General features: G+C 39.8%; 1 protein-coding gene across 5 annotated transcripts in view; it reads left to right on the top strand.

Moving 5' to 3' along the window:
• Nucleotides 1–15,959, top strand: part of PAXIP1 (PAX interacting protein 1) — a 59,465-nt gene that overhangs the window by 16,753 nt on the left and 26,753 nt on the right. For 2 of the 5 annotated variants that reach the window (XM_054560044.2, XM_054560046.2), the window contains 3 exons: nt 432–594; nt 3,279–3,392; nt 10,279–10,914. In XM_054560044.2, coding sequence (XP_054416019.1) covers nt 432–594; nt 3,279–3,392; nt 10,279–10,914 — 913 coding nt within the window. The remainder of the gene's footprint in view (nt 1–431; nt 595–3,278; nt 3,393–10,278; nt 10,915–15,959) is intronic. The other 3 variants (XM_054560043.1, XM_054560042.1, XM_054560045.2) reach the window with 2 other exon arrangements.

Raw genomic sequence — 15,959 nt, 5'->3', positions numbered from 1 at the left:
AAAAAATGTTATTTTGGTTGTAAGATATATTAACAACATATGTACAGTGTGCAGCTAAGGGACTTTGGTCCAACAAATCCTTGATGGGTACTTCCTTTGTGACAGGAGCAATGCAGAGGGATACAAATTAATTAAGATGTGATTTCTCTCTCAGTAAACATACAGTCTAGGAGGGGTCAGGCCTTGGGCAAATACAGTATGTTGCAACATATGCAAAAATGAAAGTGGGCACCAGGTACAGAAACAGGAAGGAGTGCTCACAGTGGTTAGTCCTAACTGATTGGAGACTGTCAGAGGGATCTGCACCTTTTCTGCACACTGGAGCACCCATGCGCACACACACTCACATGCACACGCCAGGCAGGACCCCAGCTTTACAAAAGGACTGTTTCTTGGTGGTTCTCAGTGACCTTCTGTCTTTTCCCCGTCAGGGTGTTGATACAAGCTGGAGCTCTTTGTTGGAGTCTTCCAGAGCTCTCCCAGGGAGAGGTAGGGAAGGGAGCTTGTCCAGCAGAAGTTGGGAAGCACAGAGATCATCTGCCTTCTTCTGACCCGGTATTGATGCAGGCTGAGGCCTCTGTTGTAATGTGCTGGGTAGGTTTTGGGGAATAGGTCAAGAGTGTAATGGAGAGCCTGGCCAGGTCATGATTTAAATCTAGAAGACTAAAAAGTCCTTTCCATTCTGTATCTCAATCAACAGTATTTCTTGACTGCCTACCCATGTGCCTTGCACTGTACTAGGTACTGTGAAAGATCTCAGAGAAGTTTAGGACATCATGTAAGACTCTTTAATAAGGAGTGTTAGAGTTCATAATCAAGACTGGACAAGGAGAAAATCCTGTAAGCTAGAATCAAGGAGTGTCTTATTGGGGGTGGTGAAGCCTGAAGAAGGAAAAGGGAGAGTGTTCCTGATTGGTTTAAAGGAAAGCTTTTATTCCTGGGGGCACACACTTGAAATTCTAGTCCTCTGCTCCTGGTTGCTTTGGAGTATAGCTGGCAGGACAAATAAGCAAGCAGATAGTTGTGGAGTGTGAGAAGTATTTAGATTTTGTCCAGCTTGCTGTGGGAGTGCAGTGGTAATGCCACCTGAGCTGAGTCTTAGAGGAGGAAGTCGGAGGGTGGGTACAGCGGGGCACGGGAAAGCAGAACGTGGTAAGGACGGCAGGTGCACGCGGGGGCAGTGCTCATGGGCAGGAGGAGGTGGTTAGGAGCCAGCCAGACAGGAAGGGCCTGGACACTATGGGGGAGCCTTTGGATTTTAGCCTTACAGCACTGAGGAGACATTATTAGCCAACATGATAACATTGGTATTTTGGAAAGATGGTTTTTAAAAAAGAAAAGCACTTTTCCCCAATTATAAAATTAATGCTTTTGAGAATTTGGAAAATACAGAAAAGTATAAAAATGAAAATAAAAATGTCCCCATAATCCTATCACCACTAAGTAACTATTGTTAACATTTTGGTGTGGAAAGAGCATTCTTAATTATGCTGGTGGAGATTCGTTAAATGAGTTGGTATGGATTTTCAAAGTCATTTAATCCAAACGTACATCAGTGAAGAATCTGGGTCATGGAAGTTTTCCAAGTTGACATAAGTGAGTTATTGGAGGCGTCGTATTAATGCCAGGTCTCCTCCATTCCTCCCTAGCTGATGTTCTTTCCACAGCAATCTACTGCACCCTGTTGAGGTCTACGCCTGTGACACAGGCCAAATAGGGTATAGGACTAGATTTACTGCAGTCAGTAAAATAAAATAATACTTAACTGAACATATAGGCAAATATTGGTAATAAAGGCATATCTAGATTGTTTTTTAATTTCATTTTTAATAAAGATTATATAATGACTCATTGGATTAATCTGTATTATCATATAATTAAATCTCAACTCTCCAAATGCTGCAGGATATAAATGTTTTTGTGAAAGCCTCTAATAAAAATAACCTGGTCCAGTCTTCTGAAATGTGACATTGACTTACTAAATTAACAAGTTATAAAATAATGATTTGAAAAGTGATTTTTAGAAAGCTAACATGTTCTTGTTAATATTCATAGAATAGTGTGTAATACAGAATAATTTCTAGAAATGTTTGTAAAATGGATGAGAGTAGATGAAGAATGCTAGATTATTGGCAAGCTGCATACTGGCACTTAAAAAGAGATTAACATGCTATTATCAATACTTTTAAAAAATTAACGAGACAAAGTTCAGGATTCTTCAACAACTATAATCCTCAACTTACAATAAATTTATCCAGAAAAAATTTACTTGGTTAAATGATTATCTTAGAATTAATGCTTATATTTTTATTTTTCTTTAAATGTTTTTTGCTTTTCAGACTCTAAAATTTCATTTTTTTAGAAATTATTTTTGACTTTCCCAGCAGTAACTGCCCTTAGAGAAGCACTATAGAACAGTGGAAAGTCCAGTTTGGAGTTAGACCTGGGTGTAGACAGACCTGGGTTTTAAAAGCCAGCTTTTCCAATTATTAGGTGTAATTTAGTGTGTTTCCTTATGTTTAAAATGGGGCGAATGATTCCTCTTTCACATGGCAGTTGGAAGGGTTAGCTGTATAGATAAAGCACTTGGCACAGTTCCTGGCACATAGTAGGCAGGCAATAAATGGTAGCTGTTTCTATTGTTACAGTGAAAGCCTGTTTGACTGCATAAGCCATTGTATCTGGAGTCGTTACTTCATCACTGAGCAAGCATAAGAATTATTCCTTTTATGCTTGCCTTCTTTCTTTCCTGTGTTAAGTAATATTTACATTTTCCCCTGAACTTATAAGCCACCATATTTTTATCTTTATTTTTATTTTATTCATTTCATAATTAGTATTTGTTATCCATTAGCATAAAGGCATTCCTAAAATACGATTTTGATATTGCTGTTGTATTTAAACGTTTTCAAAAGTGACACAAATGGAAGCTGGAATGGCATACTAGTTCTTCCTGCTTTTTTTCCCCTGACTATTTTTGTTATAGACTGAAATAATCCTCCATTCCACTTTTTGGAATGTGGATATAAATATTTTTAAATTCATTTGCTGACAAGGCAAAAATAAGTAATTCATATATGTAAAACTATTATGATAGGAGTGAAGTTTTTGTTATAATAAGCAGATAGCTAAAAGCTTCTCTATTTTTTCTACAAATATTCTTAGGTTAATTTTATTAAGGGAGAAACAGAATTGTTGCAGTATATTACTAAAGTGAAAATATAGCCATGCACAGATTGAAATGTATGGTAAAAGCCTTCTTTCTAACTTCCTGTCAGGTGTCATCTGAAGACAGAAGTGCCCTGTGGGCTTTGGTTACGTTCTATGGGGGAGATTGCCAGCTAAACCTCAATAAGAAATGCACGCATTTGATTGTTCCAGAGCCAAAGGGGGTAAGCATTTCTTGTGCCACCTTCTTTTTGTATGTCATTTAAGAATTTCTAGTAATCACATGTCTTTTTTGAGCTTCTTTTAAATTAATTATTATATTTCATTTACAAAAGCTGATTATATTGGTTTATATCATTTATATCCAGCTTCATTCCACAAAAGATGTGAGATGATTGTAAATTGTAAGCCAAATATAACTTCTAAATACTATGAAATTTTGCTTCATTTTATGCGGAAAACAGGAAAATTTTATTAATCTGTAGAATTTCCTTTCAAATCCAGTAAAACTTTGGTTCATTTTTATTTGTTAAAAAAATGTATTTTTAGTTCCCTTCACCATTTTTTTTTTTTAAGAACCTCGTATCAGGTATGATTATAAACGTATTTGGTGAAATTTTCGATATATTTTCTTCTTCATAATCTGGAATATATGAAAATGACTTTTGTCTTGATAAGCATAGGGCTGTCATCCTTGAGCAGTGGTGTGGCTGTATGGATTTTGTTTCCACAAGTAAGTTCCCTGGATCAGCAGCATGTGCCCCGCTTGGGGACTTGTTAGAAATGCAGCCTGTTGGCCAGGCGCAGTGGCTCACGCCTGTAATCCCAGCACTTTGGGAGGCCAATGTGGGTGGATCAGTTGAGGTCAGGAGTTCGAGACCAGCCTGACCAACATGGAGAAACCCCGTCTCTACTAAAAATACAAAAATTAGCCAGGCATGGTGGCATGCGCTTGTAATCCCAGCTACTCAGGAGGCTGAGGCAGGAGAATTGCTTGAACCCAGGAGGTGGAGGTTGCAGTGAGCCGAGATCACACCACTGCACTCCAGTCTGGATGACCGAGTGAGACTCTGTCTCAAAAAGCAAAAAGAAATGCAGTCTGTCCAGCCTCTTCCCAGACCTAATCAAATGAGCCCAACAGTCAGTGTGTGATCAAGTCCTCTGGTGGGCGATTCTGATGCATACTAAAGTTTCAGAACCACTGTTCTTTAGAAAGCATTATATAAAATTTATGATGTGACTTCTAAAATTTAAGTAAAAAACATATTTTCCATGACAATTTAAGTAATAAACAGTATGCTTTGGTTAAAATAGTGGGTTCTTTTTACATTAATGTTGATTTATAGCAAAAATGTATTTGATTTGTACATAGTTAATTTGACGGGGAAATGAAACCTTTAGCTTTTTCACTGAGTTAGAATGATAATTTAAGAGGCACTGTGTGAACAGAGTGGGTTTGTCAAAGCGGTTTTGAATTGTGATTTGACGTTTTAATTCTAGTGCCTTAATTTAGCGTTTTTTTTCCCCTTCCGAAATATTTTGATGAGAAATCCTTAGTAACTCTTTCGGCTTTAGGATAGAGTATATATTTTAAAGTATTTATTGACTTTAGACTAATGTTTTAAGTGTATAGCTAAAAATGGAATCTTTTAAAATTTTTATTTGGAAGGAAAAACAAATCTAAGTCATAAGGTCTATATATAAATACTTTAATTGAGCTTTATTTATCCCAACAAAGAGGCACTTAAATCATTTTTCTTTGGCTAAAACATGCTTGTGAATAAGACAACAAATATGCTACTATAATTATATTTAGATAAAGCAAATACTCCATATATTTTAAAAGTTGATACTAAACATGATATTGTATATAATGTATTATGCATGTATATAGAGATTATCTTATCTAAGTCAATGGTGGAATTATAATATTGTCTTATGTAATGTATTTGTTCTTCATTCTTGATTTCATTTATGGACTGGAAAAGAAAGATACGTTTTTTTTGCTTTTCCAATTTTAATTTCCCAGTTTTACATGAACTAATTCAACATAGGGAAAAATGAACTACTATTTTAAGGCTTACTGTGTTTCTTCTGCAATGGTAAATATTTGTTAAAAGCAGATTTTGTATTTGCCAGTAATAAAAATAACACTAATACGCAGCCATTAGTGAGCACTTACTAAATGCCAGTACAGTGCTGCTTGCGGTATACAGTGAAGGAAGTCCTGCTGTCCCCTTGAAGAAACTGAAACACAGACACCCACCACTCCTTTCTCTAACCCCGTTCTGTACATAATACCATTCCTAAGTAATTTTTTTTTTTCTTGAGACAGAGTGTCACTCTGTCGCCCAGGCTGGGGTGCACTGGTGCAATCTCAGCTCACTGCATCCTCCATCTCCCAGGTTCACACAATTCTCCTGCCTCAGCCTCCCAAGTAGCTGGGATTACAGGCACGTGCCACCACACCTGACTAATTTTTGTATTTTTAGTAGAAACCAAATGTTGGCCAGGCTGGTCTTGAACTCCTGACCTCAAGTGATCTGCCCACCTCCACCTCTAAGTGCTAGGATAACAGACGTGAGAACCATGCCCAGCCCTTAATTTTTAAGAAGGCATAATGCCCACATGTAAAGAAAGAGAAAGAGAGCAATTAAAAATGAGAAACATCCAGGATTTTTTAATGCTCAAGCATAACTACCCTAGAAGACAATGAAGTAGTAAGATATTACATGGGCCAGAAGTGGTGGCTCACACCTGTAAATCCCAGCACTTTGGGAGGCCGAGGTGGGAGGTCTCTTGAGCCCAGAAGTTTGAGACCAGCCTGGGCAACAAAGTGAGACCCCATCTTTACAAAAAATAAAAAATTAGCTGGATGTGGTGACTCACGCCTGTGGTCCTAGCTACTTGGGAAGCTGAGACGGAAGGATTGCTTGAGCCTGGGAGGTTGAGGCTGCAGCGAGCCATGATTGCGCCACTGCACTCCAGCCTGGGCAACAGAGTGAGACCCTGCTTCAAAAAATAAAAGATATTTGTATATGTATAACTTATATATATAAGCATATATTTTTATATATTACAATCATCAATATAGCAGCTGCAAAAAAAAGATTAATGTTGTGTATCTGTTGTAATGATGACATAAAGGGTAAGTGATCATTGCCATTAGTGACAGTTTCCAGTAAAATTCAATTTAAAAAAAAACTGACCAACTTGTAGTAAATTTTTGAATGAGCTAGAAATAATTCCTTTGATTTTTTTTTTCTGGAAAATTAAGTACATACCTCCAGATATTTTTTAATATAACTGATGGTACGTTACCAAAATGTTTGCAGGATAAGTCCTCGACTATGCAGCATTGTCTTGATCGTTCTAGGACTTAGCATTCCCTCAACCATTTCCTTCCAGCCAGCTTTTGTGACAAATACAATAGGCTCTCACAAATTTCCAAAACTTCAGGGAGTGGTAACAGCTCTTCTTTAGTGTCACTGAGTTAGTTTCAGCCAAGATCACAGGATCAGAAAGTGACAGTTGGACTTCTTCATGCTCATGTCTGTCTGTTGTCTTTAAGGCAGTAGTGTTTCATTCCTGTTGGATCCTGGTAGGCCATGCACCCTTCTATGGCGTGGTGTTCCCTGCCTCACCTTGCCTCTTCCCTGGTTCTTTCTAACTCACCCCTTGAAGGCTGAGAAGCACCAGTCTATAAAATGAACTGAAGGAACCATATATTCTGGCATAGTCTATTTATAAAACCAAAATGGTTTTAATTTAATGTTAATTATAATTAGCATTAAATTATAATTATAATTTAAATTATAATTTATTATATTATTTATTATTTACATTATAATTAATTTACATTATAATTAACATAATTAACATAAATATAATTATGTTCTTGATTCACGATTATGTTATGTTTGTGGCTTATGTAACTCAATAATCACAAATAGTTGAAAAATTAAATCCCTTTAAAAAGACTGAATTTTTTATCATTCCTTTAAATTATTGTATTTTATAATCTATTCAGATATAAATTTGTAAACCTAATAGTGGTGAATTTAAATAGTTTCTTCTAATTTATAAGTTTTATGAGTGCTAGAGACCAGCTGACTGTACACAAAAATAACATTTCTTTTTAAAGTAAATGTTTTTGTTTTTTTTAATGAGCACATAGCAAAAGTTTGTGCAAATGGCCTAATAAAACTACCTTTTATACTCTTGAAGTTTAAAAGTTTCAAATTGAGAAGAATCAAAGAATTTATAACTTAAAACCAACAGAAACAGGGTACGGTTATTAGTTGTTGGGGAGAGGGGACATGGTTGACCCTCGAGGTCCTTAGCCCTTAGTGAGAAGTTTTGAGGATACAAAATTTAGAATAATTTAGCTGATAAATTGGGTCAGGCAAAGGCATCTAAACATTGCTTTCCTCTTAAATCATCTTTGTTTAAACAGTTACTGTCTTTCAGTGATTAAAAACTACCTATCTTGTGAAAAGCGAGAGAAAACTTGAGTGAAATATAGTAAGGCTGTTTACCTAAGTGTTCTACTTAGATTTCCACAGGAAATAGTCAAGTTATTTCTGAAATGTGAAATGCCAGCATTCTATACCAACTAGGAACTCAAGAGCCTACTGGATCCCAGCCTTTTAAGTGTGAAATTATCTTTTTCATATCCAAAATTTTCAGTGACTCCTCTTCATGGCAGTAGTTTTGTTTTTTGGTATTTGTTAAAACAATTAAAAATAACTTTTTTCATATTTTATTATTTCAACAGATATCTTTTTAACTTGGAAAAATCATATTTAAGCCATATTACATATAGTCATATGTTATTCAAGCAGATGATATTTTTGTATTAATTGGTTCATAAATATTTTGCTGTGTACCTGGACTTTATATTTTCCTAAAATAACTTAGGTTTTTCTGGAACGGGTAGTCCAGAAATTGAAAATCTCTAGTAGAAATTGATCATCTGGGGAGAGCTATATAACATTTTATGCTTTTAAATATTTAAGAACAGCATGATTTTTTAGGATAAAGAATAAGACATTTTATTGTCGAGGGTATAGGTAAATCGATGTACTCTTACATAGCTGTTGGAAGTGTAATTGGTATAGCCTTTTTGGGAAGGGAAGTGTAGTTAGAGATATGAAGCCTTAAATCTGTATTCCTTTTCAAACCTCAACACCAAAACCTAGGAATTTGTCATAAAATATAACTCCAGTTTTTCATAGTAGTGAAACACTGGAAACAACCACGTGGCTAACACTGGAGGATGAACTAAGGTACACAGCTGTGCAACCGAAGAGGAAACTGTAAAAGCCTTTGAGACTACTGGGGAGATCTGAATAGGGCCTGAGGATGAGGTGAATCATAGTTCATTGTGCCATGATAATTATGGTGGTTTAGAAAGTCTTTATCAATTTGAGATCTGTAAACAAAGTTCAGGAGAAGCAAGATTTGTAAAAGGTTGCCAGTTATTGAAGCTGGGTGACAGATGCAAGGGATTTATTCCACTATTCTCTAATTTGGTCTGTGTTTGAAAATGTACATTAAAAAGTTAAAAACAAAAGCGTAAAAGTGTACGTGTTTTCATAGGAAGAGGTTGTTCACAATATATTAAGTGAAAAAGGAACATTATAAAGTATTTGTTCACTATATGTTTTTTGCCTTTGCCCTTTTAATATATGTACGTATATATTTATAACAAAAAGAATTTAAACTATACCCTTAAAATGTTAATCATGGTCCTCTCTAGTCAGTGTGATTATGATTACGTTCGTTTTCCTTTGCTTAGCTTCTTATTCATGGGTGTCTCCCATGACTAGGTTTTTCTTGTATTTTAAAAAGGTTTGAGAAAGAACAAACTCACAAACACAAGTCGCTGAGCTGTGTGCAGAGCTCACTGTTTGCAAGGATCTCCCAGAAGGGCAATGCCTGGCGTTTGCCACCAGGACTGAGTGACCAACAGCTGTCCTCTCTGTGCTGCTGTCCCGCATCCCTATTGCGTGTGACTCTTATTCCACCCAGAAATTGCAGGTGCCACCTTGGGGCTCTGCAACAGGACACGGAGTTTAGTTTAGGGCCCTGATTATGTGTTTGCTAGAGAATTGCTGTTGTATGTTAGGCTTTTAGAAGCACAGCCAAATTTACAACTCATTTATTTTAAGATTACTTTATTGTCACATTACTCTTATTTAACATTTTTTATTTATTTCCTCTTTCTTTGTTATTCCTTCCCGTGTGCCTTCCACATTCTACACCCTTTACCACAGGAGAGGCCTCTGTTAGCTTGCCGTACATACTACTCTGGACACGTCTTTTCCAGTGGGCTGTATTTTCTGCTTTCATTCTAACTGCGCAAATTTTCATCATTTGTGCCCCAGCCAAAGCTCGCCTTTCAACGGGGCTTTCCTCCTGTCCTCCAGCTTATGTTGATGAAATTCCTTTCCAGTCTGTCACTGCATCATTCAGCAGTGGTTTTATATTGTATTTGCATTTCGTATTTAATATCTCTTTAGAACCAAATTGTGAGCCTTGTTAGGTCAGAGACTTGTTGCATCCTTTGTGTCTCCATCCCTTAGTGCTGCTTGGCATATAGCATGAGCTCCATAAATACTGGATCATGAATAGAGCTGTCCTGTGCAAGTCAGCCAAGGCAGCCACGCTCCATGAGTCTATGTATGCATTGACGGCACTCTGCCACGCTGTTACTTTACTAACTGTCATGGAAAACCAAGTTTCTAAATATTATCAGTCAATAAAAACTGAGGTAGCAATTATTCATTTCATAATTTTCCGTAGGATTACTAGCTCTACTTTTGTACTTAAAATATCATTTTAAAAAGTTAATTTTAAGCCAAGTCTTTAAAGACTCCTACTGCAGGCGTGAGACCTTCCTATGATCACTGCTGTATGGTTCCTTTTCACTTTTGCCTCATGTCCTCTGTCTAAAAGATCAAACTTTCCTTCTGTATAAAATTGTAATAATAGTTGCTCAACATTTCAACTGCATTCCTTGCCTGAGTTTTTTCTAAAATGCATAATTGTAGGAAATGTGATAAAATTTACAGCTTTGTTTTGTGTGTGTTTCTGCTTTCCTCGTAGGAGAAATACGAATGTGCTTTAAAGCGAGCAAGTATTAAAATTGTGACTCCTGACTGGGTTCTGGATTGCGTATCAGAGAAAACCAAAAAGGACGAAGCATTTTATCATCCTCGTCTGATTATTTATGAAGAGGAAGAAGAGGAAGAGGAAGAGGAGGAGGAAGTAGAAAATGAGGAACAAGATTCTCAGAATGAGGGTAGTACAGATGAGAAGTCAAGCCCTGCCAGCTCTCAAGAAGGGTCTCCTTCAGGTGACCAGCAGTTTTCACCTAAATCCAACACTGAAAAATCTAAAGGGGAATTAATGTTTGATGATTCTTCAGATTCATCACCGGAAAAACAGGAGAGAAATTTAAACTGGACCCCGGCCGAAGTCCCACAGTTAGCTGCAGCAAAACGCAGGCTGCCTCAGGGAAAGGAGCCTGGGTTGATTAACTTGTGTGCCAATGTCCCACCCGTCCCAGGTAACATTTTGCCCCCTGAGGTCCGGGGTAATTTAATGGCTGCTGGACAAAACCTCCAAAGTTCTGAAAGATCAGAAATGATAGCTACCTGGAGTCCAGCTGTACGGACATTGAGGAATATTACTAATAATGCTGACATTCAGCAGATTAACCGGCCATCAAATGTAGCACATGTAAGTCACTCTTTCAGAAAAAAATTTCAATACTGGATTTTAGAATTGGATTTCAGAATTGGATTTCACAGTCTATTTCAATGTAGTTTATTGGTTTCGCTTTTTTAGACCAAATAACTTACAAGCAGTATTTGTGTGAGAACCTGTTTACTTGTGTGTGTGTGTGTATGTGTGTATGTGTGTATATATATATATTTCAAGGTCATTGAAAAAGAGGGTAACAGCGTACGTTAAGTTGAAGATCTAAAGCAGCTGAGTAGAACCAGGATGTCAGTGATGGAGTACTATCCGTTGAAGGGTTTCTACTCTTACTTAGTTTAAAATTAGCAATGGCAGCAAAGAGAATGATGAAGTTTACCAGCTGTACCTGATTTGCTTATAATGAACTTCATGGTAGTAAATAGCACAGATTCATGCATTTGTTGAAGAAGGCTTGATTTCAGGTTACAGTTTATATAGCGTGGAGCTTATTGATACAGAGTGGATCTTAAGTTTTGTTGCTGTTGTTTTTTGTTTTGGTTTTGGTTTTTTTTGAGATGGAGTCTCACTCTGTCGCCCAGGCTGGAGTGCAGTTGTGTGATCTCTGCACACTGCAACCTCCACCTCCCGGGTTCAAATGATTCTCCTGCCTCAGCCTCCCGAGTAGCTGGGATCACAGGCATGTGCCACCATGCCTGGCTAATTTTTTTTTTTTTTTTGTATTTTTAGTAGAGACAGAGTTTCACCATGTTGGCCAGGCTGGTTTTGAACTCTTGATCTCTAGTGATCCGCCCACCTCGGCCTCCCAGAATGCTGGGATTACAGGTGTGAGCCACCACACATGGCCTTGAAAGTTTTAAGTAGATATATTTCTATTTAAGACAGAAAGAAGATAGTTGAGGTGGTATATTGGCCACTCTGCATTTTTCTGGGCACTGGAGATAAAATTGTGAATATGAAAACTAATTTAGGTAGAGAAGCCATACAGTAAGTGGAGAAATATGAACAAAAGGACTGTTGATGGTGAAAGGTGTTTCAAAGAAAATAATCAGGGTCCCGTAATAGCAGGTGAAGGGAGGGAGGCTATTTTAGACGAGATGGTCAAGAAGGACCTCGGGCAGGAGGTGACTTAGATCAAGGTTGAATGACAAGGAGAGGCCATGTGAAGAACTGAGGGCACAGAGTTCCCAGGCAAAAGGAAGACCCAAATGTGGGCATGAATTTGCTGAGTTCTAAGAAAAAGTTAATGAAATTTGAACTTCATAAGGTGAATGAGTTCTAGGAAGGATTTAAAAGGGGCCTTGCCATGTTGGGCCATAGTGAGGAGTACGGTCTTTCTTGGAAGGAAGCCACTGGGCTTTGAGTTGGGGTGAGATGCACTCTGATAGGTGTTGTGTAAACAGTGGATCTTTGAGGGGCAAGAGTAAAGCAGAGAGGCCCCTTAAGAGGACATAGAGGTGAAGTTTGAGAGAGAAAAAAATGAATGGGAGGATCCAGCTTTCTGGCTTGAGCGAGTGAAGGAAGATGATGCCGTTTCAGAAATAAGGGACACTGGAAGGCTGCAGGTTTGAAGAACCTAAGTTTCTTTTCAGATGTGTTGGGTTGGAGGTATCTGATCCATGCAGGGGCTGTCTGCTACGTGGTGGAACCAGAGGAAACAAGGCTGACTGAAGCTATGGAGGCAGATGTGAGGATGCGTAGTAGGCGGGGCAGAGCAAGAGGAGGGTCTGGGGCCAGGCTCTGAGGAGCCCCACCATTGAGAGCCAGCTGGGCTGTTCCATCTGATGGTGACACCCCATCTGCCGCTTCACCTTGTTCTGGACACTTTCATTTCATAATGACAGCTCAAAGTCCCAGAAAAATGGCTCTGTAGCATATAGGAACAACCTGAAGCAGGATCCAGTATTCTCCACATCCACTTTCAGTGGAAAGGCTTGATGTTGATGAAGTGGGGAAATTCAGTATGGCGTAGGTATAAGGCGATGTTGACAATGATCATTTTATTGGGTATGATAATAGCAGTGGTTTAAATAGTGTTTAGAAATGCTGTGGGACGGACAAAATCTTTGTCTCCCCTCCCCTCCACCTAAGCAGCGAGTATTAGTAGTACATGGTTCTTGAGATGATGACAGCAGTTGGCTGGCATCCAGAGTAAGATAGAGGCAAACATGCCCTTTAGACGTTAGACAGCAGACAGTTACGATGGTGGGGGAGAAGGTGAGCAGAGAGAGGTCATCGGGTTTGAGGAGAATAGAAGATTTTCAAATAGGTGATTCATAGATAGGAAAGACTTTGGGTTTCTGGCATGAGAGGTGGATACCTGATAAAATGCCGAGCTGGCCTTCCTCAAGTCCTGGGTGGTGACAGTGCCTTGCAGCCGAACAGCAGCTACCCATTAGGAGCTCTCGGGCCTGCTTCGGTGCCCACCGCCCCATGCCACCTTGTTGGGTCCTAGAGGAAAACAGGCCTGCCACTGACCATGGGTCTTGGGGGTGGTTGGGAATGTGTGGCTGAGGAAATGGGGAGAAGGCCACCAAGATGAGGAGGTCCAAGAGCTGCAAGGCCAGGGATTGTCCAGATGGGTGCCCATGAGAGGGCTGGGGTCAGCCGAGTTTAGGGAAAAGGTAGATGCACAGAAGGAGCAACTCCAGCACCGCCCAATGCTGAGGGTACCGGCCCTGGTCCCTGCACATCCGCGTCCAGGCAGGTGGACGGGCTAAAGCCACAGGGCACAGCGTCAGCCACAGAGCAGCAAAGTGACGATCACACAGTCGTCCTCAGAGCCAGAGGATGTCATGACAGGTAGAAAGTAAAGGCCATAAAGAATGACAGACTAGAGGCAAAGAGGATTCTAGCATTTTTGACCTCAGACATGAGAAGAGTGATGATACTGCTGAGGTGGAGGAATTGAGAAGGTGACTAGTCCTGGCAGGAAGACTGGGACCACGCAGTGGACCTGTCCTGTCAGCAGTGCGATATGTGGGATATGGGCCGTAAAGATCTCTCTCATAGGGTAGGTGTGAGAAATCATGGATGAAGCCTCTGGCACTTCGAGAAATGGCTACTTTCTCACTTTCTTTAGGTGAGAAATTATGGACAGAAGTCATCCATTTGAAATAGGAAATGTTCTTTGCTTTTCATTTATTTGTAGTGTCAAAAAGTGTTGGTCAGTTACTGCTGGTTAGTTACTACTTATTTCTAATATATATGTTTTGGTTGTTTTTTGAGACAGAGTCTCACTCTGTCGCCCAGGCTGGAGTGCAGTGGTGGGATTTTTGCTCACTGCAACCTGCACCTCCCTGGCTTAGGCGATTCTCTTGCCTCAGCCTCCTGAGTAGCTGGGATTACAGGTGCCCATTACCACGCCTGGCTAATGTTTGTTCATTTTTATTAGAGACGGGTTTTTGCCATGTTGGCCAGGCTGGTCTCGAACTCCTGACTTCAGGTGATCCGCCTGCCTTGGCCTCCCAAAGTGCTGGGATTATAGGTGTGAGCCACCGTGCCTGGCCTTATTATGTTTTTCAAATACAATGGATGTTGGTTTAAATATAAAGTTCCTTAAGTTTGTATTTGGATATAGAGACAAAATAATTTACTTTGAAATGGAAAGAATTGACTGCAGTAGGGAGTTTGGTCACATCTCTGCACTGGACATTGTCCTTAGGAGACAAATTTGGTATACTCAGCTGTGTGCTCTAGGGGTGGAAAACTGAGAAGGCTCCATCCATTTCTAGTGAGTGAATGGATTTGATCACTAGTGAGAAGAATTGCGGAGATTTTCTGAGAGACTTTCAGCAATGCAAGAGAACATAAGGACATTTTACTGCTAGATGTGAAGAAAATGACTGAAACTTCAGAAATATGAGACAGATTTAGTTGAACATTAGATTGTTGGGAGGCGTAACTTACCATCAAAATCCTGTTTAAATTGCAAACTTATAGTGGTTAGAAGCCATGTGGTGTGTATCATAATGCTTTCTATATATGGCATTCAGTAACTCAGTATTAATGTAATGTAAATGAGGATTATGACAGTTGTGATGGAAAAATTTAAACTTGACATTCATTCAGAATTGTTTGTAGTATAGCACGATTATGTAATTGAGCAATTAAGATTCTTTTTTGTACGTTCTCCAGGACTAACATGTTTCCAGCCAGAGGCAGATCAGATGGTTGAAAAAGTGATTGGATGAATGTTGTAGGGGTTTTGGGAGGCATCTCGATGGCTGGCCTTGCAGATTTCTCCTTTCCATCCAGGCCTGCACCTTTCGCTTCCTCAAGTGGAGAAGGTTCCAGGCCAATGGCCATCTTCATTCCTAGCCGGGACTCTTGTCCTGAATCTCCATCTGTTCTTCTCCCTTAATGGAGTGGGTCAGCAGTGGATGAGGACCCATCTTAACTCAAGCCCGTAGTAGAAACAGCTGTAAGTTGCCTCCTGTCAGCAGTGGATGGGCTGGGTCAGCAGTGGATGAGGACCCATCTTAACTCAAGCCCGTAGTAGAAACAGCTGTAAGTTGCCTCCTGTCCCACCCAGGCCTCCCTCGGCCCTGTGAGATCAGATGGAGCACTTTCTGCAGGCAGCAGACCCTGCTGAGTCCTCTTGGCCAATCTGAAAAATAGGAGCCTCTGGCCTCTTTCCTGTCCTGATGTCTGCTGCTGTGTTTGTCTAGGTCCTGTGCCCGTTCCTGAGCTCCCTTCCATCTGGGCTTGGCAGGTACAGAGAGGCGGGGAGCAGCATGTGGTGAATGACTGGTTCAGCCCTGTCCACCTGCAGACGGGCATTTATTTCTTTACCATCCCTCAGAGTTTCATGGGCTGTTTACATATGAGGGTGAAAAAGTAATATGTGTACAAAATTCAAAAATTCAAATGATACCAAAGGACAGAGTGAACAGTTAAACTTTCAGCCCCTCCCACCCCTCACTGCTGTTTACCTTCTCAAGAGGCAGCCACTGTTCCCAGCAGTTTGCCGTGTAGGGCTCATGGCTGGTGCCCACCAGGCAGGCAGGTGCCCCACACGTGCATGCTTCTTAGGGGGTGTTCACACAGCACCAAATGCTGCTGGG

Source organism: Pongo abelii, chromosome 6 (assembly GCF_028885655.2).
Source record: "Pongo abelii isolate AG06213 chromosome 6, NHGRI_mPonAbe1-v2.0_pri, whole genome shotgun sequence".
Taxonomy (NCBI): Eukaryota; Metazoa; Chordata; class Mammalia; order Primates; family Hominidae; genus Pongo; species Pongo abelii.
Note: the sequence above shows the minus strand (reverse complement) of the source record. Positions and strands in the feature narration are given on the sequence as shown.